Source organism: Oryzias latipes, chromosome 24, assembly GCF_002234675.1.
Source record: "Oryzias latipes chromosome 24, ASM223467v1".
NCBI classification, from domain to species: Eukaryota; Metazoa; Chordata; class Actinopteri; order Beloniformes; family Adrianichthyidae; genus Oryzias; species Oryzias latipes.
In genome coordinates this window covers 9,238,177-9,265,268 of record NC_019882.2, presented here as the reverse complement: position 1 = coordinate 9,265,268, position 27,092 = coordinate 9,238,177, and the positions used below count along the sequence as shown (strand labels likewise).

General features: G+C 44.5%; 1 protein-coding gene across 2 annotated transcripts; it reads left to right on the top strand.

The window, feature by feature from the left end:
- Window positions 1–27,092, top strand: prox1 (prospero homeobox 1). Of its 2 annotated transcripts, XM_011491477.3 has the most exons (5): window positions 1–475; window positions 2,885–4,923; window positions 8,810–8,917; window positions 13,357–13,551; window positions 23,155–27,092. In XM_011491477.3, exons 2-5 carry the CDS (start codon window positions 2,950–2,952, stop codon window positions 23,338–23,340), a joined length of 2,463 nt encoding a protein of 820 aa, XP_011489779.1. In that variant the 5' UTR covers window positions 1–475; window positions 2,885–2,949; the 3' UTR covers window positions 23,341–27,092. The 2 variants fall into 2 exon arrangements, with proteins under 2 accessions (XP_011489779.1, NP_001155232.1); NM_001161760.1 differs by lacking the exon at window positions 1–475 and having other exon boundaries at window positions 2,950–4,923; window positions 23,155–23,340.

Sequence of the window (27,092 nt, the reverse complement as noted above, 5' to 3'; positions counted from 1 at the left end):
TTCAGTGCGTCGTTCTCTGGCCCGGACGGACGCTTCTTATTGGTAGGTTGCGACAGTTACATCACGCCGCTCATGACGCGCACGTCTTCCTGTTTCCTTCAGCCGCGTCTTAAAGTGAATCTTTGTAGCGGAGGAGCGCTCCAGCATCCAGTCCTCTGCAGCTCAGTGCGCCTCGGAGACGCACGCACGCTCAGCCCCTCTCTCTCTCCCTCTCTTTCTCACTCTCGTTCTCTGTCTATGTCTCTCAATTTCACAGCAGAGATCAGAAGAAGAAACCAAAGCGCACGTTTCATCTTTTATTTCTTCAGTTTCGCCTTTTTTTTCTCTGGCGCCTTTCACTTTATTTCAGCTCCTCTTGTCTTTCTCGGATTCGGAAAAACTGCGCTCGCGGCTCCATATCCAGACATCCGCGCTGCGTGAGTCTCCTTTCTTTCGTCCCCGCAGGAGTTCAGGTTGTCTTCTCCTCATCTAAGGGGTAAGTAATCTTTGTCAGCGGATGCCTCCTTGTCCTATTCTCGCCGGACCAAAGGTGGGCGGAAAAATAATCCAACAGTTTAGCAGGGAAACCGTATTCTGGCGAAGACAAAAAAGAGCCTTGCTCTTTTGCTCTCGCTGTGTTTCGCTCGCTCATCCGAATGTGTTAGGATTTGTGAGCGATCGGCTTCTGCTGAGGATGATTTGTGAGCGCTAGCCCATCCTTCCTCATCAAAGCAGTGATCAAGTTGATTTACAACTTTGAAAAGTAAGTTTGCGCGCTGCGTTTTCTTAAAATTGCCAATGAAACGTGATAAGGATGTTAAATTAAACCACAAATTCTAGTTTTTTATTTCTTTCGTGACTGATGAAAACTGTGTTTGCGTATCTGTCTACCCTAGGGAGTCAAATCTGACGGCCGTGGCTATTTGTTGTTTGGTAAAAGAATGAATATTTGCGTAGAATGTCAATGTAATCACAGATGAGTCGTTGTCAGAGCCCGACACTTCTGATCGTTTGCAGGGGCTCTCCGGGTTCGCGTCCTCAGCGGCAGCGCTGTGGGACAGCGCAGTGAGCGCAGCCAGACCGCTTCTCCTGAGAGCGCTTATTCTGCTTCCATTCTATCCTGAGGAAAACAAAAACGCACAAAAACATCCAGGTGAACATTTCGTAAAACTAATGTTAAAGAACTTCCAGTTTTACCAATTTGAACAATTTAACGAGTCCACCTAAATATAAAATTGTCTTTTATACAAGTCTCAAAGAGTGGTGTTTGTGTTTTAGAAACTAAAGCTTTTAAGAACGCAACAAAACTTAACTAAGTTAGTTTATTTGGAAGAAGTTTTGTGGCTTTTTAGAGAGATGGTAAGTGCGCATGGGCAGTATGCGGCAGGTGCGCAATGCAAAAAGACAGGTGCTGGTGACTATATCAAGCTCTTTGTTAAGATCCTGAAGGCGACCAAGTCAAGCTTTTTACCCTTGTAGTTGAATGGCTTTTGTTTATACTGCTGGGGTTATGGAGACACCTTTATCAATGAGCTGGAAAAAATACTTCCAGCAAACTTTGTTTTTCATATTGCTGAAAATCTTTTTTAATATATACAAAGTGTTTTCAGAGAAAGGGATGTCAGAGTGTAACAAAGAAAGTGTTTGCTTGTGCCTCCACAGTGTGTGAAGCTCGCCAAATTGAATAAAGACTTTCTCATAGAGTTAATAAACATTTTTTGTTAGATTTCCACTGGTGTTTGATTCTATTTGAAGGTAATTTTTGGAATCTGGATCAAATATTTTTTACTGAATATGTACTGTTTTATGTGCAGATTTGTCAGCTTTAATCCTCATAAGTTTTTTATTTAACCTATACTATTACAGGAAATTATGTCCATATTTTGTCTACCTCTTGTTTTGACTGATCCTTTGTGGATCTGAAATCTGCCCTAAATATGCACATAAACACAAATATTTCTTTACTTTTTTTTACTTCAGGAAAAAAAAGGATTTGCACATTTCCAAACTTTTCTTTAATTGCTCACACAGAGGCATCTGCTTCCAGCTCCCTCCGACACTGGAAGCATCTCTTACGACACCTCTGCTTACACAGCATTATTGATGCAGACCTGTACCGACAAAACGGTTTGCTTTCAGGGGGGCATTAGGTTTTTTTTTTTTTGTAAGAGTGCTTTAAGTTGCTCTTTGGCAGAGTTGACCCTTGCGACCTATTCATTTGAGCAGAATTAACTGCCCTTGCCAGATGAAAAGACAAACAAAAAAACACAGAAGTGAGCTCACGCTGGCACTAAAATCAATAGGTCTGTTTTGTCTGTCTTTTATGTGTCACTCTCCCCTATTGAGTAGGATATGATGGCCATATTGATCAAAGTGAATTCAGTGGTTTCAGTAAGAAATTGCAAAATGTGTAAATAACATTTGAATTAAATGGGTGTTGAAGAAGATGTTTAAAAGGTAAAAACTTTTTTTTTTTATTTTGAGAGCTGTTTGCTCCAGCGTGGACTCACATTCATGGAAATGAGGACAAGTACTTAAGTAATTATCATAATTTTATGCAGCTTTGTGTTCCGTGGGAACTGGTTCAGTGTCGCGCAGCATGTATCAGGGGACAGGATAAAATGTAGGACTTTGCCCTGGAATACCGAGCCAAGGCCTAATTCTGACCCCTTCTCGCCTGCTGTTGTTCCCCCTGTGTCATTGGTCCTTATCACTGAAATATAACAGTGGATGTCACCAAATTCTCCTGGTGGCTTAGAATAACCATAAATATCATTAGTATATGTAATACTTCATGTTTTATATGATTGTCGTCCTTCATGAGAAAAATTTAGTTGTCATATTGTCATTTTTTAAAGTTTTGAAAATTGTTTCCTAGTGGGGCGTTACTTTTTTTCTTCTGCAGATACTGAGAGGTTTCGCCCTAGAGGACTGGGATTGTGGGAAATGGCCCAATAGCAGCAGCCCGTGATGCCGGACCATGACAGCGACTCCCTCCTGAACAGACAGACCAAGCGAAGACGTGTGGACATTGGTGTTAAGAGGACCGTGGGCAGCACAACCTCCTCCACAGCAGCAGCCACAGCAGTAGCCTCTGATAACATTGCTCGAGCCAAAGCAGCCATTTTTAGTGCCATGAACTCTCTGAGCTCCCATTCTCTCCACGGATCAGACAACGACTCCATGGAGTGCTCTGTAGTGCAGCCGCATGGTGGGCCTGGCGTTGTGTCAGCCAGTGACAGTGAGTCCAAGTCCAATGTTCTCAGAAAGCTGCTTAAGAGGGCTAACTCTTATGAGGACACCATGATGCCCTTCCCCGGCACTACCATAATCTCCCAGCTTCTCAAGAATAACATTGCTAAAAATGGAGGGGGACCTGAAAGGGGAGAACGTGGGGACAGGGGTGATAGAGGTGAATCCGGCTTTCCTGGATCAGGGCTCTCTAATGCAAGTTCAGACGCCCCCCAAGAAGATGCTTGCAGTAACTCCTCGCAGGACAGCACTCCTCAAGAGTGCTTGTCCCCGTTCGGCCGCCCCAGCCTCACCACTTTTGACATTGAACGTCTCAACGATGAACACCTGCGTGCCAAGCGAGCCCGCGTAGAGAACATAATACGCGGAATGAGCCACTCACCGAGTGTGGTGGTGCCTGCCGCGTCCCGTCACGAGCGTGACCATGACATGGATGGAGAAAGGGACATGGAGATGGACTGCCCTCCTCCTCAGTCACAGCAGCAGGCTCCCAGCAGCCCGAGGGGAGGTGAAGTGTGCAGCAGCAGCAGCAGCCGGGAGAACAAGCGTAAACAGCGTCTGCCTCAGCAGCAGCAGCAGAGCTTCACCCAGCTGGTGTGCCAGAGAAAGGAGCAGAAGCAGGAGGAGCGGCGGCAGCTCAAGCTGCAGCTGGAGGACATGCAGAAACAGCTACGGCAACTGCAAGAGAAGTTTTTCCAAATCTATGACTCCACTGATGACTCAGAACACAACGACCTGCACAATGACATAGGAAACATGTCAGAGGACAGTCCAACTAGGTCTGACACTGGCGTAGACGATCGGGGTGGAGACGACTTGCGTTCTGACAATGAGATGTCTGATCTGGATCCAGGCCATTTCCTGGACAGAGCGCGGGCTTTGCTTCAGGAGCAGACCCTATTGGCCGACAGAGACAAGCCAAGAAGAGACGGACTTGGCAGAAACAAAAGACAGGGAGGTCCAGGTGCCTCTATGCATGCTGAGGGTAAACAGCTGGCGGAAACACTTAAGCAGGAGCTCAATTCAGCCATGACTCAGGTGGTGGACACAGTGGTAAAGGTATTCGCCAAGCCGCCACGCCCTACTCCTCAGCAGGCCTTCCCCCCCCTTTCCATACCGCCTGAAAGATTCCCTACTGCTGTCAACGGAGACAACCCAAACTTCCACACCGCTAACCAAAGGCTGCAGTGCTTTGGTGATGTCATCATTCCTAATTCACTTGAATCCTTTGCGAGCATGCCTAGCATCCCAGGCACTGCCAACGACCAAACCGAGGCCCTGCCCTTAGTTGTGAGGAAGACACCTAGTGAGCACCACCAGTCGTCAGCTGTAGGGGCTCATGGTGGTCATCACCACCCTGCCCTTCACCCCTCTTCACTCTCAGCCACCATGGGTTTCAGCCCTCCATCCTTTAGACACCCTTTCCCTCTACCACTCATGGGCTATCCTTTTCAAACCCCTCTCGGAGGGCCCACAGGTTACACAGGCAAGGACCGCTCCTCCCCAGACTCCATGGACTTGTCCCGTGAGACCACCAGCCTGAGGACCAAGATGACATCAGGGCACCACATGGGCCATCACCACCGCTCCTGCTCACCAGCACACCCTGGCAGCACAGCGGAGGGTCTCTCCCTAATCAAGTCTGAAGATTTTCAGGACATGGCTGACATCTCACCTTACTCAGGCAGCAATGTATCCTTTTGACAATGAAGGGCCCGAAAAAGGTCAAAACTAGATGTCCAGTTATAACTCCTGTCGGTGTAAACTGAGAAAATCTGACCTTAGAGGCAAAAACAAAACGCTTCAAACTCTAATCTTTCCAGGTCTGTTTGAAACTAGTCTAAGAAACGGAGAAATTGTTGATGAATCATTTTCCCTCCCACTGCTGTTCTCTTCTCCATTGTTGTGTTTATTTTTAAACTCATACCTCTTACTGCACAGATATTTCCTCAAACCTTTGTTGGTACGTGTCACTAAAATTATGTATTTTTTATCTCAAAAGTGGTTTGACGTAACAAGCAAACAGATATGCTTCTCAAATTCGGCCGTTAAAGCATTATAGCCTGTCTCATATTTTAGCCCCAGTGTGCCCCAATCATGCCCTGTGGCTATAGAGGCTATCCCCTATGGGAGGCTCCAATTGAATTCCCTGGAGACACAGTACTAATAGCTTAAACACTTACAGTGAGTCTCTTCTGTCTCCCCCTTATGCCTCTTTAGGATACCTTACATTCAATTCTCACTAACCCTCATGAAAGTTTCAATCCTACTCTGAGAAGACTTTGTCCTCCCACCATTAACATTCATTGCAAGCCCAAGAAATGATTCCTACAGCCTTTCAGCTGTTGTTGATATATTAGTTAAGAGAACACCTTGTCTTTGTCCTTTTGTCTGCACCTGAGTGCCTGCACTTTTTGTGTCTTTTCTGTGTGTGCATGTCATGAATGGTTCGCCTGAGGACTCAGTAAAAGATGTATATTTATGATTGTTTGTGTTTTCTCTTGTGCTCCTCTTATCATCCATCGCTGTTGTAAAAAGCCCACAATCATTGTCGTTTCTTTTCTCTTTTTTTCATTTCATAAAGATCTGTCAACAGCCCGAGGGTCCCTTTGGCTGTTGCTTGGCAGCCAAATACTTTTTTTTTCCCTCCCTCCCTGCAAACCCCCCCCGCCTCTTCGTCTTTTCTTTGAAGAGGACGTTAACAGGTGTTTGCAGCGAGCTGTTTATCTTTCATTACCTCGCCTTGTCTTGTCTTCTGACCCAAGGGTGAACGCTTTCCAGAGATCCATAATCCTTTGCTTCTACAGGCTCCCGATGGAGGGATGAAAAGAGAAAAGCGAGAGACATCCAGAGAGTGAGAGAAAGTAGAAAACAATCAAACAATAACCACATATGCCAGATGCTGTGGCTTTCATTGTAGCTTTTACAAATTCAAGGCATTAAAAGACATACTCCCCCAAATGGAAAGAAGCGATAGATCAAAATATGTGTTGTTATTTTAATCTTTGATCTTCGATTCCCAGGGTTTATCCTAAAGACAAGTTTTGTTTCCATGAGGTTTAACTTTGACCTTTTTCACGTCAAATCTACAAACAATTCTCTGATTCAACTTTTCTCTTTTTGAGTCAGAGACTTCTTGTTAGACATTTACGAGGTGCGTTCAAGTTCACCAGCTCTCACCAGCGTTATGGAGCAGATGGCTCCTATCAATTTCCTCATTTGTTCATGGTCCAGCTCCAAATTTTCTTGTCCTTACACCTGGAATTAGAAAGTGGAGCAGCTATTTTCCTTTCATGACTTTGGGTGATGTCTTGTCAGAGGTGGCGGGCGAACAGTGGGCCAGCTGGTCTGAGTGCACCATCATGACAAAATAATAGCCTCGCACGCCACCCCCAAGTCCAATCACAATTACATTTGCAAGCTGTGAGTGAACTGGAGATGGAAATGTCTCATCAGGAAATACAAGGCCTTTTAAGTGGCGGATGAAGGTAACTGACATTTAGTTTGAGTTCTAGCTCCAGAGGCAGTGTCTCTTCATCGCGGTTCGTCATTGAAACGATGAAGTGTTTCTCATTCCAACTGAAAAAGCAAAACCAAATCTGTGTGTAGGCGCACAGCTTTCACAACAGACCCATCTCACCTTGCTCTTTTTCTCTCAGTTTCCCCGTCTGAGGATCCATTGTATCGCCTCCACTTGCAGCAGATGGTGTGGTGTGGAAAGTGAAGTGCTGCTCTTTTGGCCAGGCCTGACAGAGGAACGTAGTCTGCCAGGGTATCCCCCCCCCCCCAAAAAAGAGCCTTGCTGCATACACTTTCCCTGTCCCTCTCCTCCACTGAATCAAACAAAGTAGACAGGGTCTTTAAGGAGCCAACATAGTGCGGTTCAGCATTTGCTGGCTCTTCTGTGTAACCTCAGGGCCAAGGGCAATCCAGTCCAGCAGCTGATGCCTTTTTCCCCTCTATAGTCACATCTGACACTTATTTGAACGACTCCTGTACATCACAAAAGGATGTCAAGCGATGCCTTTAAAGACTCTCTCCAATGAAAATCAAGTTTTTAATATATTCTTGAGGCATTTTTCCCATAACGGAGGACATATATAAATAAAATTAAGATTAAAACTGCACTCCTGAGTATTTCATTTTTCAAATCGTGGTGAATCAGGAGTAGACAAAAAAATGCAGTAGGAAAAATCTTGTAGCAGTGACGTAGGGGCCACAGTCGGCGGGCAACAGCCTCCCTGCTCCACTTCTAATACATCCACTTGTAGACAAATAGATCCATGTGCGTCTTTTCTTTTCTCGTCCGAGCTGGCGTCTGACTCAAAACTGCACAGCTGGTCACTTTTGCCATTTTTGTTGCACCACTAATGTTAGCTTGGGGGCTGAAAGCTAGCAGAAGAGAGTGTAAACATAGCGATGATGGAAAATGAGAGCAGGCTTACTCTGAACTCAAAGGGGAATTTCTGATGATCTCCTGGAGAAATTATGTCCTAGAAAATGATACAGGGTTTTTTGTGTGGCTAAAAACAGCATAATCATAATTAAAAAAAACAATGGGAAGTGTAAACGTTCTTTGTGGAAACTTATTTCAGGCTTTTTTCATCTCTAACCATCCTGTGGTTTCAAGAGTCACCCTGCCCCCACCCCTGCTCCCTTTTCAATGTCTTATCCTCCAGATTGATTTTATCAGATGCATTATACGGCTGTTAATTCACCATGGAAATGGTTTGGGCGGTTGAGCGGCGCAGATGTGTTTCAGGCTTCCCATCACTGGCCGAGTCCAAAGCCTCAGTCCTTCTCTTTTCCTACTCCGCCTCCTCCTTCTTTTGCTCCTCCAAGTGTTTGGCAGTGGCTGACAGGCTTTGGGGGGTTGGGGGCGGAGCAGAAGGAGGGGAAGGGGTTGTAATTGAAGGCTGGAACCGAGCTGTCCCTCAAGGTGCCCCCACCAGTCCATCTCTTTCCTGTTCATTCCAGGGGATCCATTAGGAAAACAAGGATCCTATTTATTTAAAAAAAAAAAAAAAAAAGGGAATATGAGAGTTTTTTTTATGCTGACTTGATCAGAGTTTGGGAGCAAATATGAAGCCAGCCGTAGTCAGGGTTGGCATGCACCTTCGCCAAGCCGTTAGGCCTTCTTGACCGTCACTGGCGTTAACTGCTGTCTTTGTCTGTGATATGCAAATGCCTTCTTTTTTCTTCCTCCTGCTTCTGGGTGGAGGTTAGAACAGGGTGTGGGCAAAAGGCGTCTGCTCACTTTGACTGTGAAATCAGCCTCCTCGTGTAAAAACATGGCCTGTACTGCTGGCCAGCGTTTTATTTACCATGACGCTCTCACACCTGATACGAACGATGCTAATTGCAACCAAATGGCTCACTGTCTTCTGCACCCCCCCCCCTCGCCCCCTCCAGCAATCTCATGCCTAAAAGGAAAATTTGGTTACCCATCATCCTCTGCCAAACTTTCCCACAAGTCATTAGGAAAAACGTAAAATTGCGTGTGACATGTTTGCGTGATGAAGCAGAGGTCGTTCAAATCTGATCTTGTATTAATGTCCTTAATGGCAGCTCTTCTCAGATTCAGGAAGGCCTGTCCCCCAACCATCTGAAGAAGGCCAAACTCATGTTCTTCTACACCCGCTACCCAAGCTCCAACATGCTTAAAATGTTTTTCTCGGATGTCAAGGTAAGTCAAACATGATCATGATGCTTAGTTTCACTTTTTCCCCTTTAACTACTTTTCATATTGTGTTCTTTTGTTTTGTGTTTATACTTTCATCTATGTTGGTAAAAAAAAATGCTTTATTAGTTTAGTGAAGTGCTCATCCGAACCCTGTTTCTTTGCTAAGTTAAGGTCTATGCAAATGATGAAAGTAAAGGGAAGTTGGAAAGGTTTACGTTAGGGAACTGGAGAACCAAGGCATGTGTATGTACTTTGACAGATTCAGGCCTTCTTATTCTAATTTTTTATGATAAAAGTTCCCCTTTCTACCAGCTGTCCCTTCTTTTAGGCAATCACCAACAAAACTTATTAAATAAGCCAAAAAAACATCTCAAACCCACCTATGATTTTAACTGGTTTAATTAGAAATAATTTACTGGGGTGATTAGTCACAGATGTGGAGATGGCATCACCATGAGTAGCCTCATCAAGCTCAAACAAGGTCAAGATACTTTGGGGGATTATGGGTCACGTTTTTTTAATTCTCATTTGAGAACAATGGACTTTAAATGAGTGCATGGGAATGAGACCGTCCAATTGGGCGCTTGCCTTCAAACAACAGTCTTTAAGGTTAATCGGTTCTTGTCAAATCAGGCCCAGACTATCAGGAACATAATCAACATGCAAAGAGGACTCTGCTTACTAAAAGGGGGGCCACCGTAGCCGATGTTCCCCCTGGATGAAGCTTTTTTTGTTGTTCTTTCTGATTTTTGAAATGTTTTGACAGTTTGGCGTTGATTCCATTGCTAATCACAGCTTATATCATCTAACAGGTTGAAGACGTGACATTTTTTAAGTGGACATGTCAACAGATGAATCAGCAATAGACTAACTTTTTCCTGCAGACTTGATGCTTTCTATGCAGGCAAATGATTTTTTTGATTTTACCAGCTGCTAGGAATTGGCAAACGCTGCTTGCTTTTTTTTTCTGAGTCAGTTGGGTTGGTCATGTGTTTGGGGGGGTAGCAGAGGTCAAGGCGGTTTTCCCTTTTCTATATGTCGTCCCTCTCCCTCTTTTCTTTTTTTTCGCTGATGGTGTCGCTCAGCATGTGTGCTTCAGCACGGCTGGGGAGAAAGAAAAGCCAGCGGCTGGATTTTGAGGCACAGCAGCAACAAAAGCCTGCTTTCCAGGCCTGCTTTTTTTTTGTGCAGTCAGCCAATAGGACTGCAGGAGATTATCTCCCACAATTCACTCCTGCGAAAACAGGAAACGTCGGTAAGCCCTGATGACTGTGAAGGGGCTTACAGCAGAAAGAGAGGGAGGCCCGTCCAGGCCTCTGTGTCTTTCTGCTCTCCTCCCCGGTTGTTCTGGATGTAGCTGAGCACTCTGAGGTCATCTGTGGGCTTTCTGCTGCATTGTTGGCGGAAAACGCAGTTTGGCTTTTCATCCCACCGTTTAACATTTTAGCCAACAAAAGGACATAACGGTGTAATGGATGTTTAAGTCTAAGAATACCTCATGACTGATAGATAACACTAAGGATGCTTCAGTGTTCTCCGCGGCACATGCGTGTGTGCATGCCACTTTTTATCTTGCGCTGTTAGCACTAAGCGCTGACCTTTCACAGGCTCTTGAGTGTGAGTGTGAGAAACACACTTTCACTGTCTCTCCCTCATCTGCCGCTCAGCCGGGCGCTCAGATGTACACATCACCCTCGCCGCATCTCATGTCTGTGTGGCTTGACCTCTGCCAGCTTTGATTAAAGAGCTGCAGTGATGGGCTTCTTTGAGCAGATTCCCTCCTTTTTTACTAACACTCGTCCTTAACCTCTGTTGGGAGGAGGGGGGCTCTTTGTGTCCCACCAGCAGCTTAATGAACCAAAACTCCTGAAAGCGGCAGGCTCCAAATTCATGTGTATTCTTGTGTAGATGTAATGATCTTATGCCAAGTTTTTGAAGACCCACTCTGATGTTTTTGATCGTGTTAAAAACATCAAAACCTGATGTTTTTAACATGTTTATTGGCATTTGTCTCATGACTGAGGACATATGAAAATTAAGATAAAAACTGGATTCTTTCTTTATTCAAATCATTATGAATCAGGATCGGAGGGAAAATGCTATTTGAAAAAGTTTGTAGCTGCACAAGCTCCCTGCTCCATTCCATTCAGATGCATCCACTTGTTGGTGACTGCATTCATGTACGTCTTGTTTTTACTGGTCTGAGCTGGCATCTGCCTCAAAACTGTACAGCTGGATAGCTCCAATATTGCTAGCCATTTCCGTTGTACCTGTAATGTTAGGTTGGGTTTTTTAGGGAGGGCTGTAAGCTAGTGGGATGTTGGGAAGCGGGGGTGAGCTTACTCTGCACCAACAGACCTCCCCACAACTCAGAGCGAATTTCTGATGAACTACTGCCGCTCAGCAGAAACTATGTCCATGAAAACGACACAGGTTTTTTGATTTAGGCTAAAAAGGTCATAATCATAATTAAAAGACCACTGGGAAGACTTGTAAAATCGTTCAAAGATGATCGTAGTGGAACTTTAAGGCTTTAAGATTGGGTTGCAAAAACCCCACGTCTTCTATGTGACGAATGCATCATTTCACTGGAGTACAAACTTGACACCAAAGGTCTCAAACATGAGCGATGGGAACTGTGTCACCGCCGCTGATATGAGTACCCGCTGCTCAGACGACATGCTTGCATGGATAAACACCATCCCTCCCACTGGGAGAGGTTTGAAGCAAAACTGTTTGTGCGGCGTCACACTCAGCCTTGTTGTGCACGTGTGTTTAAGAATAGCATGTATTTGTAAGTGTCAGTAGTTTGTTTGTTTGACTCTCCGATGTCACGACCCCAGCTTGCTGACTGCTCGCGTTCCGACCCCCTGTGCTCCCCCCCCCCCCCCCCCCTTGCCCTGCCGCCGCCACCGTCCCCACCCGCAAAACACCATTGTCCGACGACGCTGACCTGCGCCTCCTCCCCTCTCCCCCCATTTATGCTCACCCTGCACTTTCGGACTGCCACTGTTCCAGCCCCACCACCCGCCGCCCTCCAAAAGGCTGCCAAAACAACTGGCCTTTTTTTTTTTTTTTTCACACTCAGACATCATGTCATCTGTTTCCCAAACAGCCACTCCTTCAGCTCTGTCACAACTTTTACCTCCCTTCTGGTTCACCGACACCCCCCCACCCCTTGCAACAGTATGTCATCTCCATGCGTCTGACTGCCATTTCAGATCACAACAAATGTGTGTGTCTGTGTTGTCAAACAATAGCCAGAATCTAATCTCCATGTCAAAACCACTCTGCCTCCCCAGTGAGATCCCTGCTCAGCATTTAGCTGCGTTTTGTCCCCTCTTTCTTCCAGCACCACAGACAGAGTAATGGGGAGGGAGGGGGTCCCATATGTGTGGGTTTTTAAATCAAGATTGGTGAGCTTTTTGAAGTTCTGAGTTTAATTGATTTCATAGCTAAACGTGTGACATCCTAACCTTTGGACTTACAAAAACTCACAATCCTGCAACATTTATTTAGCCTGATTTTAAGTTAAATTACTTTTTTACACTAAATATAAGTGTAATAATGTAAAGCTGGTATTAAAATGATTTGTTTTGAAATAAAAAAAACAGTTTTTGTTCAAATAGAAAACTCTGTTATTGCAAGTGAATTTTCTTTAATTTATTTTAAATAACAAATAGTTTAATCTCAGTGAAATGTTACTAGTTATTTGTCAAATTATTTTAGATCAAAAAAAGTATTTTAACCAATAATTACATAAAATAAAAATATATAAAATAATATACACATTCAAAACACAGGAAAGAGCCAAAAGGTCTAGTCTTATTGAGTCCAGCAGAGCAGAACAAATCAGGGCCCAGACCTTTCTTATCGTCGTAGTCTTCTTATTTTGCTCTTTTTCTCCTCCTGTCCCCTGAGTGGGACGTGCAGGGAGGCGGGAGGATCGGTGGAACTGGTGAACGGGGTTAAGTACATGTTTGAGCCCCCTGCGGGCAAGGGCGCTTCAGATGATGACTTAATCGTTTTTCTGGTCAATTATGTGTTTGCGGTCTAACTCCCCTCCTTTCTTCCACTCTCAGGGTGATGATAGCGGGGGGTGGGGGGCAGAGAAGTGAACCACACACATCCCACTCCTTCCCTTGCCCCCCCCTGCTTGCTGGCAATCTTACTTAATATCTCTGTTATCGCGGTTCACTCAGTAACCTGCCTTTGATCTTCCTCCCACCTTCACTCTACCTCAGATCCGTGATATGAGATGGCATCCATTCACATCAAGGAGCCACAAGTGACTCAGACATCACTCTTCCCTGCATTATGGCTACATATTGTCAAATCCAATGAAAAGTCCGTCGGATCTCCATTAAGCAATAACTGTGACATAAATGCTCTGCTTCAAAAAGGTGCTGACGCCTCCACTGTCTGTCCATCCTTTCTTCCAGTTTAACCGCTGCATTACCTCCCAGCTGATCAAGTGGTTCAGCAACTTCAGGGAGTTCTACTACATCCAGATGGAGAAGTTTGCCCGCCAGGCCATCAACGACGGAGTCACCGGCGCAGAGGAGTTGAGCGTCAGCCGGGACTGCGAGCTCTTCCGAGCCCTCAACATGCACTACAACAAGGCCAACGACTTTGAGGTAACTCTTCTGCAGTTGGATTTCAACACGTTAAAGCAAAAAAGAAACGTTTTAAGCATCGTCTTGCATCATGTGAGGAATACAGGAACAATTTGTTTTTGTGTAAACATCACAAATCAAAGAGGAACTCTTGTCTAATGAAGAAGTTTTCAAACACCTCTGTTATTCTCCTTTTTTTGTGTCAGTTTCCTCCTGACAGTTCTTCGCATCTGTGTGTTGGTACTTCCTTATGTTTCGCCCGTAATCAGTAGTGTGAAGTTAATTTGTGTCGGAATCATAAATTCTCAACAGGCAACTTCACCTTTAGTGCATTTCATTTTTCACACTTCTTCTTTTGTAGCATTGGGTGTGTGTGTAAAGTGTTTCTTTCAATGTCAGCTGACAAAAGACCTTTAACAGGCTCCAGTTAAGGAAGAGTGAGCTGGATTTCTATGTGTGAGAGTGTTTTGTTGTTTCTGCATTTCCCGGTGTCCTGTTCACCTCGAAGGGTACAGTCGTCCCTTGGACCGGCCTGGCATGCTGGCAAAGCACTTCTCCTGCTCCTGTGTGTGTGTGGCGGTGTGTGTGTATGTGTGGGGTTGAGGAGAAAAAAAATCTCACTGTTATCAAGGTTAAGCGCCCTACTGTTTTAGTGCGAGGAAGGGGAGAGAAACAGGGGGAGAGGGGAGAAGGGAGATGGATAGATCGGGGATGGAGGGCGAGAGCTTTGAGACAAAGAAGAGAGCGATGAAGGGAGGAAACAGCAAGGAAGCATGGAAAAAGAGACCGTTTGCATAAGTGTCCTTGTGAACGGTGAAAGTTTTGCATGATCTCCCATTTAAAGTGCTTCTCTCTCGCTCTGTGCGGTTCCTTCCGTCTCTTTGTCATTATTTGTCCACTGGGGCAGATCTGTGCTCACTCCCAAACTTCCTCACATCCATCTTTGGCCTCTTAAGGGAGGCTCTGAAAGACTCTGGCATGCACTTGTGTATGTGAGGTCTTCATCAGCTGAAGGTCCACTGGGGCAAAGCAAATGATAAGTGCAAAAACAATAGTAACTGACAGAAAAACAATGAATACTAAAGTATAGCTTTGTATATTTGTTTTGTATGAGTTATAAAATACAAATGGAGGGTAGGAGAAGTGACAATGAAAGAAAAAAAAGTTTTATTTTCTCACTCACAACCAATTTAACCTCTTAAAAATTGACGTGCATGGAAATAAGACATATCAAACAGGAGCTTGGGTCTTGAAAGGTTAAACAGAAGCAAATTCTCACTAAACCCAACTGTCTGTTAAGGAGGGACCCGTACTGAAACATTGAGATTACACACACTTGCACCTCTTAAAAATGTAAATTCCAACACTTTACTCCAACAAATCTAACATGCAAAATAAATTACATGTTTAATGGCAAGAAATGGAAAGCTGTTTAGTGTCTGTTCCATGCGTAACAGATATTTCTGTTTTTCCATAAAACAAGTCATTTTAATTTTTTTTCCTTTCCTTATTTATGCTATTTTGAGGTCAAAGAAGAATCTTCTTACACAAACAGTACTGCTTATTACACTTTAGAGTCTAATTAAGTCTAGTTGCCCCAATAAAAGCTTTTGTTTCATTTTGAAACAAAAACAAATCTTTAAATAGGAAGAACTGTACTTTGAAAACCAGAATTGTGCATAAGATAAACTTTCTTACCCCTATAAAAGCTTATTTTTGCACAATTTAAGAAGTTTTAATTCTACACTGAAGGATAGATGCCTTTTTTGGAAGTGGAAATCTTTAAAGGTAGTTTCAGCAGTTTGTTTCCAGCTTTTTGATCCCATATAACTGTAAAGCATTGACGGCCGTGACTGCAGGAGTTTCACACTACATTTTAAAATGATTGTAAGTTCTTCTCAGCTACATTTCCTTTGTGCTCAGTGGCTTCAGGATGGAGAAACAGGTGAGCACTTGTTCCCCTCACAAACCTCATGCTTATCCTTCAAACAAGACTGTCATTCTTCTCCGAGCACGAGGAAGTTACTGTTGAAACAGGCTTAAGGGGAACAGCTTATTTGCATACATAAATGTAAAAATTTGCAAGAAGACAGACAGAGAGGAAAAGAGTCGGCGAGGCCAGGTGAATAAGTCTTCTGTTGGCCGAGGAGCCATGGAGGAGGGTGGGAAGGTGTTTTGCATGTTAAGGTTTTTTTTTTTCTTGCGGGGCAGGTGTCTGAGAGATACAGGAGTGGATTAGAGTTAAGCACAAGGAAAATTTGCCCAGCCATGCAAATTCTAACCCCCCCCTGACAAACCAACCGCCTTAGTGCGAGCGAAGACTCCGCGTTTGTGTGTGGCTCTCCGGTGTGAGTGTGGGTGTTATTTATGGTTGTGTGTGTGTTTGTGAGCGCGGGTGCGTGGGTCGATGTTTGTGTGGGAATGGCGGTGTGTAACATGTGTGCGCGGACACACCAGTTATGTTTTCCCATCTTAAACGTGTGTGTGAGTGTGTGTTTGTGAGTCATAGAGGTAATGTGGAGATGGAAATGTACTTGATGTGTGTCAGGATGCCCCCAAGGCCCTTTTCTGTGGATCTCTCCCCTTTCTCCTCCACCTCCTCCTCCTCTTCCTCCCCTACCTGCCTGCTCCACCACTTGAAACAGGAGCCTACGCAGATTCAGCAAGCCACACACACACACTCACACACACACACACCGAGTTTTCCTTTTGCCAAATTCTGCATCATCAAAGTTCCATCCACCTTGGTGGCGTCTTTGCAATGAATATGTCCTCTGTTTCCGTGATCGCACACTCACAGACCCACACACACACACACACACACACGTCTGTGGCCTTTCTTGTTTGATGCTAATCTGCTCTGTCACTGTGCTGGCCTAATACGCTCCCCAGTTTCCTCCTAGCTTCTCTTTTGTCGCAGTTGTTTCTCCCGTTTTCTTTTTCATCTCCCTCCTCCCGTCGTTCCCTCGTGTCGTCCTCTCTTCCTTCTGTTTGCCCCATCTTTTCACTCTCTTGCCCTCCTTTTTTTTGCATCTCTTCCCCCACCTCCCCACCATTAGGAACTTTTAATGACATAATTGTCACATTCCTTCTGGCACAATGAACACCAGCAGTAATTAAAGAGCTTGACGTTAATTATCTAGACCCCGGCCCTACTTTTTTCTTTTCTAAGCAACCCCCCCCTCCCCCTTACGCACACTTCTCCCTACCCCATCCCTGATCGCCTCTCTTCCCTTTCCTCTCTGTTTCTCATTCACCCTGTCCATCGTCATCAAAGTCTTCAGAGAGGACACCCGGCCTCTCAGAGCCTTGACTTTGAGCGCTTTCATCTCAGGACTCAAGTGAAAACTCTCGCTTGGTGTCCTTTTTTTTCTACTCTAAACCCCCCCTTTTGGTCTGTCTTTGAACCCCCCCTACCCCAATGACAACACACATCCTCTTTCATAAGAGAAGAATGTGTGTGACCTGGTAACGGCGGCAGAGACAGAAACGGGAGGTGGAGTTTCAGAAAGAGGCAGTTTTTATGATAGCTCTGGGAAATTCTCAGATTTCCATAAAGTAGACCAGGCCAAGTTTTCTCTGTCAGAGACCACTCCTCCCACTTCCACAGACAAATATTGGCATTTAAGGAGGAAATCCCTGTGATCTCCATGCGAAAGGTGAAGAGCATTGAGTAGTCTTCCACTACACTCATGCTGACTCCTCCTCTTTCTCCTCCTGATGAGATGAGTCCCTGTCACTCTCATCTGTCATATAACCTTCTTCAAAGGGCTTTTATCGACATGTTTTGAGTTTGCTCAGCGTAGATGGAGAACTTCCTCTGTTCTCCTTTATTATCCCCCTTCCTTTCCTAACTTTTCCTTCCTCTGTTTCCCTCCTTTCCTTGCTCTCAGTGTCCCTCTAACTCTCCATCCATTACCAGAACCACAGAGAGCCGAGAGCAGATGCTGTCTGTCCAACCGCCGTGCCCCATAGCATTGTGTGCTTCACCTCTCCTTCCCCCCCTCTTTCCCTCGTTCCTCCTCTTCACGTCTCTCTTGGGGCTCCATTTGTTCTCCACCCAGCGAGGCTAATGTCTGTTTTCTCCTCCTCCACCTCCTTCTGCTGCTGCTGCTTTTTGCCTTTCTGTCCTCCACTCCTTCATTTCTGCTTTTTTTTTTTGGTCGTCTCGTCACACAAGGTGTGGGTCAGAGGGGTTTGTCTTTGACCGAGGTTTGACCTCAGGGAATTTTGGAGGGGTAAAGGTCAGAGTCATTTCATGGGATGCGCAAACGAAAAACGTGGCCTTTTCTTGAACATGTGTGAGGAAACATGAAAGCACACACGCTTGCACAGGTGTGCTGTTGTTCCTCAACGGCTTTAGGGTTCCCCTTTGAAGAACGATTGAAGACAAAAAGAACTAAAAGATGGAGGGAGGGAGATGAAAAGCTGCTGGTATAGATTTAGGTTTAGACCTGCCAAAAATACTATTTGCCAAAAGGGATTTTATCAACAGTAAACAACAAAAACCCTCCACTCAGACGGCCTTTATATCAGTGATTTAGCTCAATTTTTATTTTCCTGTTCTGAAATGATCAGTTTTGTACATTTATAGCTGCTCTTCCACATCTAAACATCTTTACCAAACTGAATCCACTTTACAACAAACTTTAACAGGAAAAGTTTTCCAAACTTTTCAAGATTGAGATGCTTTTTTTTTTTCTTTTAATTTTCCCGTCTGATGAGATTGATCAAAATAACTCGCTGTAGAAAGTCAGTGCACACGCCCCCCTGGAAGACTAAAATTGCACATACACATTTGCTTCACGCTCAAATACTAATAATAATGTAAAAACTGAGACAATAAAGTTTTATTTCATTGAGTGAACCACACAGAGAAACTCAAAATACTTTATAATAAATTTTCTTGATGTAATTGAGCCATAATTGTCTTTATTTTATCCGTTCCAGTTCTTGGCTGTATATTGACAGACATGTACCCGACATGCGTGTATGTCTGCATGCGAGACGTAGAGATTTACTCCAAGTGCTGATTAAGTGCCTGTCCTATGTCAGACCCCGAGGCAGTGCAGGTAGCAGGTAATCACTTAAACACAAAGAACTGCGTGAGCCCTTCGCTTTTATCCTAACCCGCTCGCGCAAACACTTCCTCTCATCGCACCAGTGTGCACTTAGATTTTTCAGCCCCTCTCCCACTCACCCACCCTCCTCCTTCTGTCCCTGGTCACCTTGTGTGGGGCAGCTTGCGCTGTGGCACAGCTGCTGATTATGTCATTATTTCTGGACCATTTTGGTCTCTTGCCGTGTGTGTGTGTGAGACTAATGAAGCGTTTCAAAGGGACGCATGCCAAAATGACCACAACCTGCATCAGAGCTGCAGATGTGTCAAGGCACCACCCCCTACCCCCCACGCCAAACTCTCAGTCCAATCTGCAGTTTGTTATTTTTCCTTTCTCCTCCTGCCATCCGGACCCTTCACTTGCCCTTGCATCACATCTTCCTCCATCCATCCATCCATCTTCCCCTTCTGCCTCCTTACTCTGTCCTTTATTGTTTGCTCCCCGTCCCACCCACACCCTCCGTCCTCCTACCCTCCCATTCTTCCTCTCCCTCCCCCTCTACTCTCCTCCTCTCCAGATGTCCTGCTCCTATCTTCCAGACTCCCTCGCTTCTTTCTTTCCCTTCTGCCTCCTGCGTGCTCCGTCGCTCAAATCTGGGCTGACTTCCTGACCTCTGGAGGCCCTGTTACAGCACTCCGTGACCCCCTCTTTCATTTAGATTCATTTCTCTCAGCTTGTGTCCAGCACATAATCTTAGGCAATGAATTTCTAAGTCTCCAAACAAGGGCTGAGCAGGGATTACCGGCTGCTCTTTGCAGCTGGTTTGTGTACAGATTGCAGTCTTACCACAACCACCAATTTCTATGGAGGAAATGGGCAACAGAAAGTGAAGAAAGGAGTTGTCAGTAATATGATATATTGGGATTTCTCAAGTTGCGTCCAAGGTTGGGGTTCAAGCAAGAAGAATGACCTCATCCGTGTCTTTGACCCTGTCCTGCCCTTGACTTACCCAGTGGAGGCGCACCTTGAGAAGAGCCCCATGTGACACTAATGCTGCAGCACTTTCAGAGGCACCGGTCAAGCTTTGCACACATATAGATGTGTACATGACAGCCCTTCAAGGCTCCATGTTCTCAAGGCCATCAGTGAACAGAGGGTGCCTGATGTTTGCTCAGCTTTGAGGCCCTTTTCCCGTCCCAGCAGTCTTGGAAGCCGTCGTTCAAGACACACTTAAAAAAAAAAAGTTTTTTTTTTTTTTTTTTTGCAGTTGGTTAGCCCCTTCGGCCGTGGCACGGTCTTATCAGTCTGGTGGGGACAAGTGCAATGAGGGGTAGGAAGACAGGGGACATGGGGTTGTGTTTGCCTAAAGTGACAGCGTGGACCAAGAGCTTATCAAGGTCTTTGTAGATTATTGATTGAAGCAGATACGTGAGGCACAGGGGACCTGTGTGAGAGTGTGTGACTGAGGTTCGGAAAGCACTGACTTGATTCACTAAAAACGTCAGATGTGCTAAAGTTCATAGTATTGTTTTTAACATGCTATCACAATATCTACATCTTCGTAAAAGTTCTATCCCAACACGGCCCATCTCACCATAAAGCAAATGATGGGAGTGTTGGTATTCCCAGGCTTGTTAGGGTTAGGAATTAACCTGGCTTGGAGAGGGGGCTTCTGTTGTGTCCCTGCATTTCATCCTTCAAGGCAACAGCTTGCAAGCATGAACACTCACTTGCGCACACACACAGCCTTATCTTCCAGGGTCTTGCTCTGTTTGGCTAACACTGTACAAATAGAAGGTGCAATACATCTCCGGACAGTTCCCAAAAGCAAAGGGGAGAAACACGCTGGTCAAACAAACAGCCTACTCCGAGTCATTGATAGAGAAGGGATTTCTCACACTTGTATTTGTAACAGTAGCCTCTACTTGAGGCTCGGGGCCTCTGGGTACCTTTTTAAACGTTTGTCTGAGCAGTCTTAAGACAGGGGGAGTGCTGCTGGGGTGAATAGCTTCCAGCGAGCTGGCAACAGGCTCCTATTGTCCTCCGTCATATTTTATTATCTCATCAAAAAGCAGGAAATCCGATTCCCTCTCTCTGAAAAAGAGCTTATCCTTCTGTCTCAAAGCGACCTGTCGTGGGAGAGATGGAGGGAATGGGGAGAAGAGTTAGAGGAGGGGGAGTCTGTGAAAAGGAGTGATTAACTGCCTCGTTGTGGTCTTACTTTTATCCCTTCTTTTTGATTAGTATTTATCCAAGACACAGCAAGTTGCAAAGGTTAAAGAAGCGCAGATTTATCCTTTAGCTGTTTTTTTTTTCTCTGTTCTTTTTTCATATGTGTTACGAGGAATGAGAGCAACTCCTATTTCCCTTTTCAGGAAAGCATGGATCCTCTGCCCTCCACTGACCTCCTTGCACATTCTCAAAAGAAATCATGATGTTCAGGCAGAGAGTTTTTATCAAAGCACAGCTTGTTTAATGCAGTTAGGATTTATCAGCCATATAGCAAACAAAAAACTGATTTCAACATGACCTGAAGTACCAGAACCATAATGGAGGAAGAAGAAAAAGCATGATTCCAATGCATTTTCTTGGATCTAGACTTATCGACAAGTTCTTAAACCCCGTAGTTCCTGAAGTGATCAATGGCCCGTCCTATATGGAGCATGATATCAAGAAAAGTGCAGCTTATGTGTGCCTAATACTTCCGTTTCAGATTCATTCTGCTCAGCGTGGATCTACTTTCAGTCACCTTGTTTGCTTTCCCCCGCCCCAAGATCGCTTCTCTTTTTCACTCCGCGATTCGCTCACGGCAAAAAATCCTCCGTCCTCCCCTCTTTCCTTTTCATTTTGGGCTCCGCTGAGAAGTTGCTACAAAGGCCTATGAAATATGTATGAAGGATTGTGAGCCACGCGATTGGCCCCATTTACCGGACAGCCAAGCGCATGAACGGCCACACTGGATAATCCCCCACAATGCCTCTGGAACAAAGGCCCAACAGCTGACCCCAGAGAGAATGATGAAGAAGGGGGGAATGTGTGGGGGACACAGAATGGGACGTGATGGAGGGGTGGGGGGTTATGGGCAGTTAAGACTCACTGCTGGTCATGAGGCAGCTCGTGCACATACACATCCTGCTTGTAGTGGCAAAACAAAGGCTTGTGGGACAGGAATAACTCACTCTGCTCTGTTGTTCCACACTCTCCTTAGACTCTTCTCAGCCCCTCCTTCTCTCACCATACCCCCCCCCCCCCCCCCCCCTGCAGTCAAGAGGATCTGAAATACCAATACCCTTTTCTCCTTGACAGTGCTTTCTCCTTGCAGTCAGCGTTTTGCTGTCCTTTTATAGTCAAAACGTCAGGAGAAATTCCACATAGGAATATTCTTAGTACTGCAGCAGTCCCTGCACCCAGCGCTGTGCCCCTCCGGCCTGCCGGCAGAGTCTACAGGGACGAGCGTGCCCATGCACTCAGTCACTCTGCAGCAGATGCACGAAGCTGCCAGGGTTAGTGTGCCAGTTCTCCAGAAGCTTCACGCCGCCCAAACAATGAAATAAATCTGCTTCTGATGCACCAGACTGGGGTTCAGTATTTAGAGGTTGTGTGTCCACACAACCTCTAAATACTCATCTTCCATTATTCTTGCATGTGTGTGCCTATTTGTGTTCATGGTTTTTGTGGCCGCTAACCTTGTTGTGTCCTAACACTCCTGATGAGTACCTGAAGGGCACTGGAGGATAGGAGTGGAGTGGAGCTTGCACCGTCAGGGGCTCAGCCAGCTCCTGCATGAACGTGTGTTTGTGTGAGCATCCAGGGAGACTGTCAGCATTATCCAAGCAGGTGACCCCTGAAGGCTGCAGCGGCGAGGAGCTCTGACTCGAAGAAAGACACTTAGCCAAATGCAGCAGGGTGGCTACTGTGCAAGCTTGTATGTGTGTGCAGAGAGCAATATGTAGAGCTCTGTCACCATGCAGAATGTGTCATCTCCTTGGCACAAGGATGTGTGTGTTCCGGTGTGTGTGCTCGCGCCTGCATAAGCGTGTGTGTGACAGAGTGTTGGCTTCAGGGTAGGTGTCACAGATCTTTGCCAGACTAATCATCTCCATGGTGTCGGTGAGCGCTGCTGTCAGGGACACTAAAGAGGCGGCGTGTCTCCCTGTTCCCAAAGCATTTAGTACTTCCTCTTTAGCCAGCACCTCTCTGTCGCTCTTCAGTCAGCCCCGCTCTCTGGTTTGGTCATAGATTTGCAGCGGGACTCATAAACATGTCACAAGCGCCATGCAGCTGGGAGGGAAGTGGGAGGTGTGAGAAACCGGCTAATTCACAAGAAGTGTCTTTTCTCAGGCTGACACCTCTGCTGGCTTTTTGGAAGTAAACGTTCAAAGATACCAGAGATTTATGGATTTACATCCACTCAATATAGTTTCATAAAGTGCAACCATAAAGTCCAACGGAGCAGTGATTTAAAGAGTCTTCATGAATGACAAAGTGAAAGAAATGATGACAAAGAAAACCATTGAGGTTTCTCCCTGGCTCATGCACCACTCTTGTTTCTGTGCTCACGAAGGTCCCAGATCGCTTCCTGGAGGTGGCGGAGATTACCCTGCGAGAATTCTTCAACGCCATTGTGGCCGGCAAAGACGTGGACCCATCTTGGAAGAAGGCCATCTATAAGGTCATCTGCAAACTGGACAGCGAAGTTCCTGAGATCTTCAAGTCCCCCAACTGTCTTCAAGAGCTTCTACATGAGTAACTTGCTCCTCCTTCTCCTCCCTGCTCACCCACCTGAGTTTTCTTTTGTTTTATCCATTTCCATAGGATAACTTAACTTTTTGGTTTTTTATTTTTTTAATGTATGGAGGTTTTGGAGTAGCATTCCCAATCTGAAGCCTCTTTGGCAGTTCCTAAATGACGTAGTTATTGTGTTGTTGTTCTATAATTATGACAGTATGTTTTGTTTTTCTGTGATTCTGAATTGAAAGTGACTCAGATCCTTGAAGTTCTTTGGAGCAAGTAAACTCAGTTGTGACCTGATCAACATTACCTGGAAGAGTGGAGGGAAACCCCAGGCAGGGTTCCCGGAAAAACTGTAGATGTGGGACTGTACCCCAGTTCTGGGAGGGTCCCTGACAGACTGTGCTACAGTACCTAACAGAACCAACACACAAAAGCACACACAAGCAAAAATCTAATGAGGTTAAAACTGGATTTGTGGTTCTGGTCAGGTCTGGTCTTTGGGACTTGGACCAGTTTGAAATGATTTTTTTGAAGTGTGTTTTACCTGCGAGAAGGACATTGTGTTTATGGGTTGTACACTATTATTTTGATCCTTATTCTTGTTGTTTATGATTAGTATTTGTTATGACTACTTTTGCTGAAGATTGGCCCTTCAAGATTTGTTTGTCCTCTGATGCCACTGCAGAAAAATAAATTATTGCTATTGATATTATTCCAAAGGGTTTTGGGTTCTGAAACTTTTCCTCTTCATTCCCCGTCATTATCCTTACACTTGATAAAGGTTGTCTTTGAGGAAAACTGTTTTTTTTTCTCTTTTTTTTTGCTTGTTTGGGTTTGAGGTGGGACTTCTGAATTGATATTTTGGTAAAATACCAATATAGTGAGCTTCTTTGTCCCTGCAGTGGAAAACTTTACTTTCAAGCGTTATATTTATAGAAGAGAAGAACATTTCTGAAGGAGTTCCACTTCTGTCTGCTTCATGAAATATCCCACTATTTCTATGTTCAGGATCAGAAGCACATTTTAAAAAAGGACAGATATGAAGGAAGGCCACCTTTCCAGACTTTTATTGTGAAAAACCTGCAGCACAGGGTGAATTGACAAAGTTGTATCCATACTTGAATATGTCTGGTGCAGTTCAAAGGACAAAATTGAAGAAGCAATGGATATTTAACTGCAAATGACTGAAAACGTCACTGCTTTCCTCATGAAAGCACAGACACTTTTCTCATCTTCATATTCCCCCAAAGTGGCAACTGAAGGTCAGAGGTGAGTCCCTCCCCCAGAGAAGCTTTTAGAGTTACAAAGAGCACACCTGAAGGCTTCTTCTTCGTCTCTTGTCTCACCCCGGCGGCTATTCCCACCCAAAGTGGGAATATTTTAAAGCTGCACACATTTGTATCCAGCCTTAAAGGCTCCTAAGATTCTAAAGAATTATTTCAGAATAACATTTCATTATGAATTTGCTCTTTTTTTAAGCTCCAATGTCTCACCTTGGCAACTTCAGTTCCCATATTGTCAGCTCGTGTCACAAAAGATCAAAGGAGCCAGGTAGCTTCACCTGCTGACTCGTCTAAGCGACACAAAGCACTCGACAAAAGACGGCAGAGAAAGACAGGGAGCTACTCCCTTCATTATGTCCCCCTCCTTCACTTCCCCAGATGGTGTTCTTCTTAAAGTCAGGAGCCCTGAGAGAGCGACCCGGATATGTTTCTCAATTAAGGATGGGCTAGGCCCAAAACGTCTGAGTCTCAAAGCTCCAGTCGTGGGCTCTAAGGCACGGCAGACAAAAGGAGAAAGGACACTTTGATCTGATGTTCAGATTTGATCATTCCCACTGCCACCCTCAGTGTCCTCCTGCAACTCCACCCTGAAGTAAAAGAGCTTCTGTGTGCAAAAAGACCCATTCAGAAAAAACGGATGAGCAAATGAAAAAAAAGAAACCCTACTGTATTGCAAATACTTTTTCTGAAGCAGTTTGATATTCAGAGTGATAATGCTGAAAAACATACACACTTTTTTTGTATAACTGTACAATATAAATCTATTGAAAAAACAAAATATAAATATATAAATATATATACATATATATTTCAGTTGGGGAGTGTTTGAAAAGCACCGTTAGATACAGTTTCATAAAACAAATCCAGAGGGTATTTTAAGCGGTTTTTTTCTTCCAAAACCTGCCCTGAACGAGTCAATATATTTAAAGAAATTGGTTTTGCAGGTTTTATGACCAGTTTTCTTACTTTTTTCTTCCTTTTTGTGTCTTGTATTGTGTGAAATAAGTGAAAATAAATGAAACTTGGAATACATTTTTAAAGTTTGAAGAAATGTTGTGGAAACTGTACATAAGTCTGAATGAAATGGAGCATGGCTGTACTTAAAAAAAAAAAAATCAGTGTGTGTGCGAGGGGATGAAGAGGAAGGGTTTGTAAGGAAAAAGACAGACTAAACCACTCTGCAAGTGGACTTGAAGTGTGGACTCTTCCGAACCGCACAGTGAAGAGGCTTTTTTCTTCCCTTGCCATGCTTTTAACGGGAGCCTGTCTCCCCTCGGCAGTGCCCTTGAAGTTGCACCAGCATCCTTTCCTTTAGCTTTTCTGACTGAGTGATGCAGCGATGACCTGCTGGCACCACTGGGGTCTCCACTTTGTCAAAAGTTTAATCTAAATCTGTTTTCTCTGAGAAAAACTAGGGAATTTGTTGTCATCAGAAGATGAGTGCCATGGAAAGAAACCATGTAAAGGAGATGAAAACGAAGCTTTTTTTTTTTTTCAGAAAGTGTTTTTGTGAGCTTTGCATCACTTGTGCTTGTGTGTACATGTGCTGTGTATGACTGAGCGTCTGTGTGAGAGAAAAGACCGATTATGAGAACCTGTGAACCAGAGTGTGACACAATTCTCAACACTGTGGCTCCTCCCCCACCCCTGGGAGAACCATCCTGACATGTAAATGATTCTCATTAAGCGTTGGCAACATGTGTTTGGTGTGTGCGTTGTGATCATTTCCTCTGATCTGTTTTTTGACCCGTTTGGAAGAGGGTTTTGTTTCTCCGTGCTGATAGTTTTAATTCCTTTTCTAACTATTATTGTTATGGCATTGCTCCTCTGTCATTGTAAATAGCAACGATGAGGACTTTCAGTGATAAATACTGCCTTTGTATAACTTAGCAATATGTTCTGTAAATAGTGTTTCGTTGATGCTTTTCGTATGACATTATTATTCAATTCTAGTGCAGTAATTCCAACTGGAACAGCCATGATTGAGTGTGAATCGTTTCAAATTGTAAAATAAAACTCTTGACATGGCTGCTTTTTTGTTTTTTTGTTACTGGTGTCTATTTGTCTTGCAGATTTTGTGTAATTTATTGGTTTAATTTATCCTAATTTATTTAATGTTTTTTTTTCTTATACAAGGAAGGCTGTTATGGATTCAAAACTTAAATGATTTCGTCCTAATCCTGTTAAATCTGACTTAGGAATCACCTGTTTGACAGAAATGGTGAATGGGAATCTCGGCAGCTAAGTGGACCTGAACAGTTGCAGAAAAGGGCGTAGGGCGAATTGGAGCCAGTTGGGAAAAGATGTTCTGTATTTTTTTTCTTATTTTTTCCCTCTATATTGCTTTGGCCCAGCCCACAAACAACCAGTAGTCAAACTGCCTTACGTGCCTTTACCCTCTATGAACTGAATGTATGTGCGGTATATATGCAAGCTTCTGCAAAACGACTAAAAAAGGAAATAAAAATGAAAAAGAGTGAAAAAA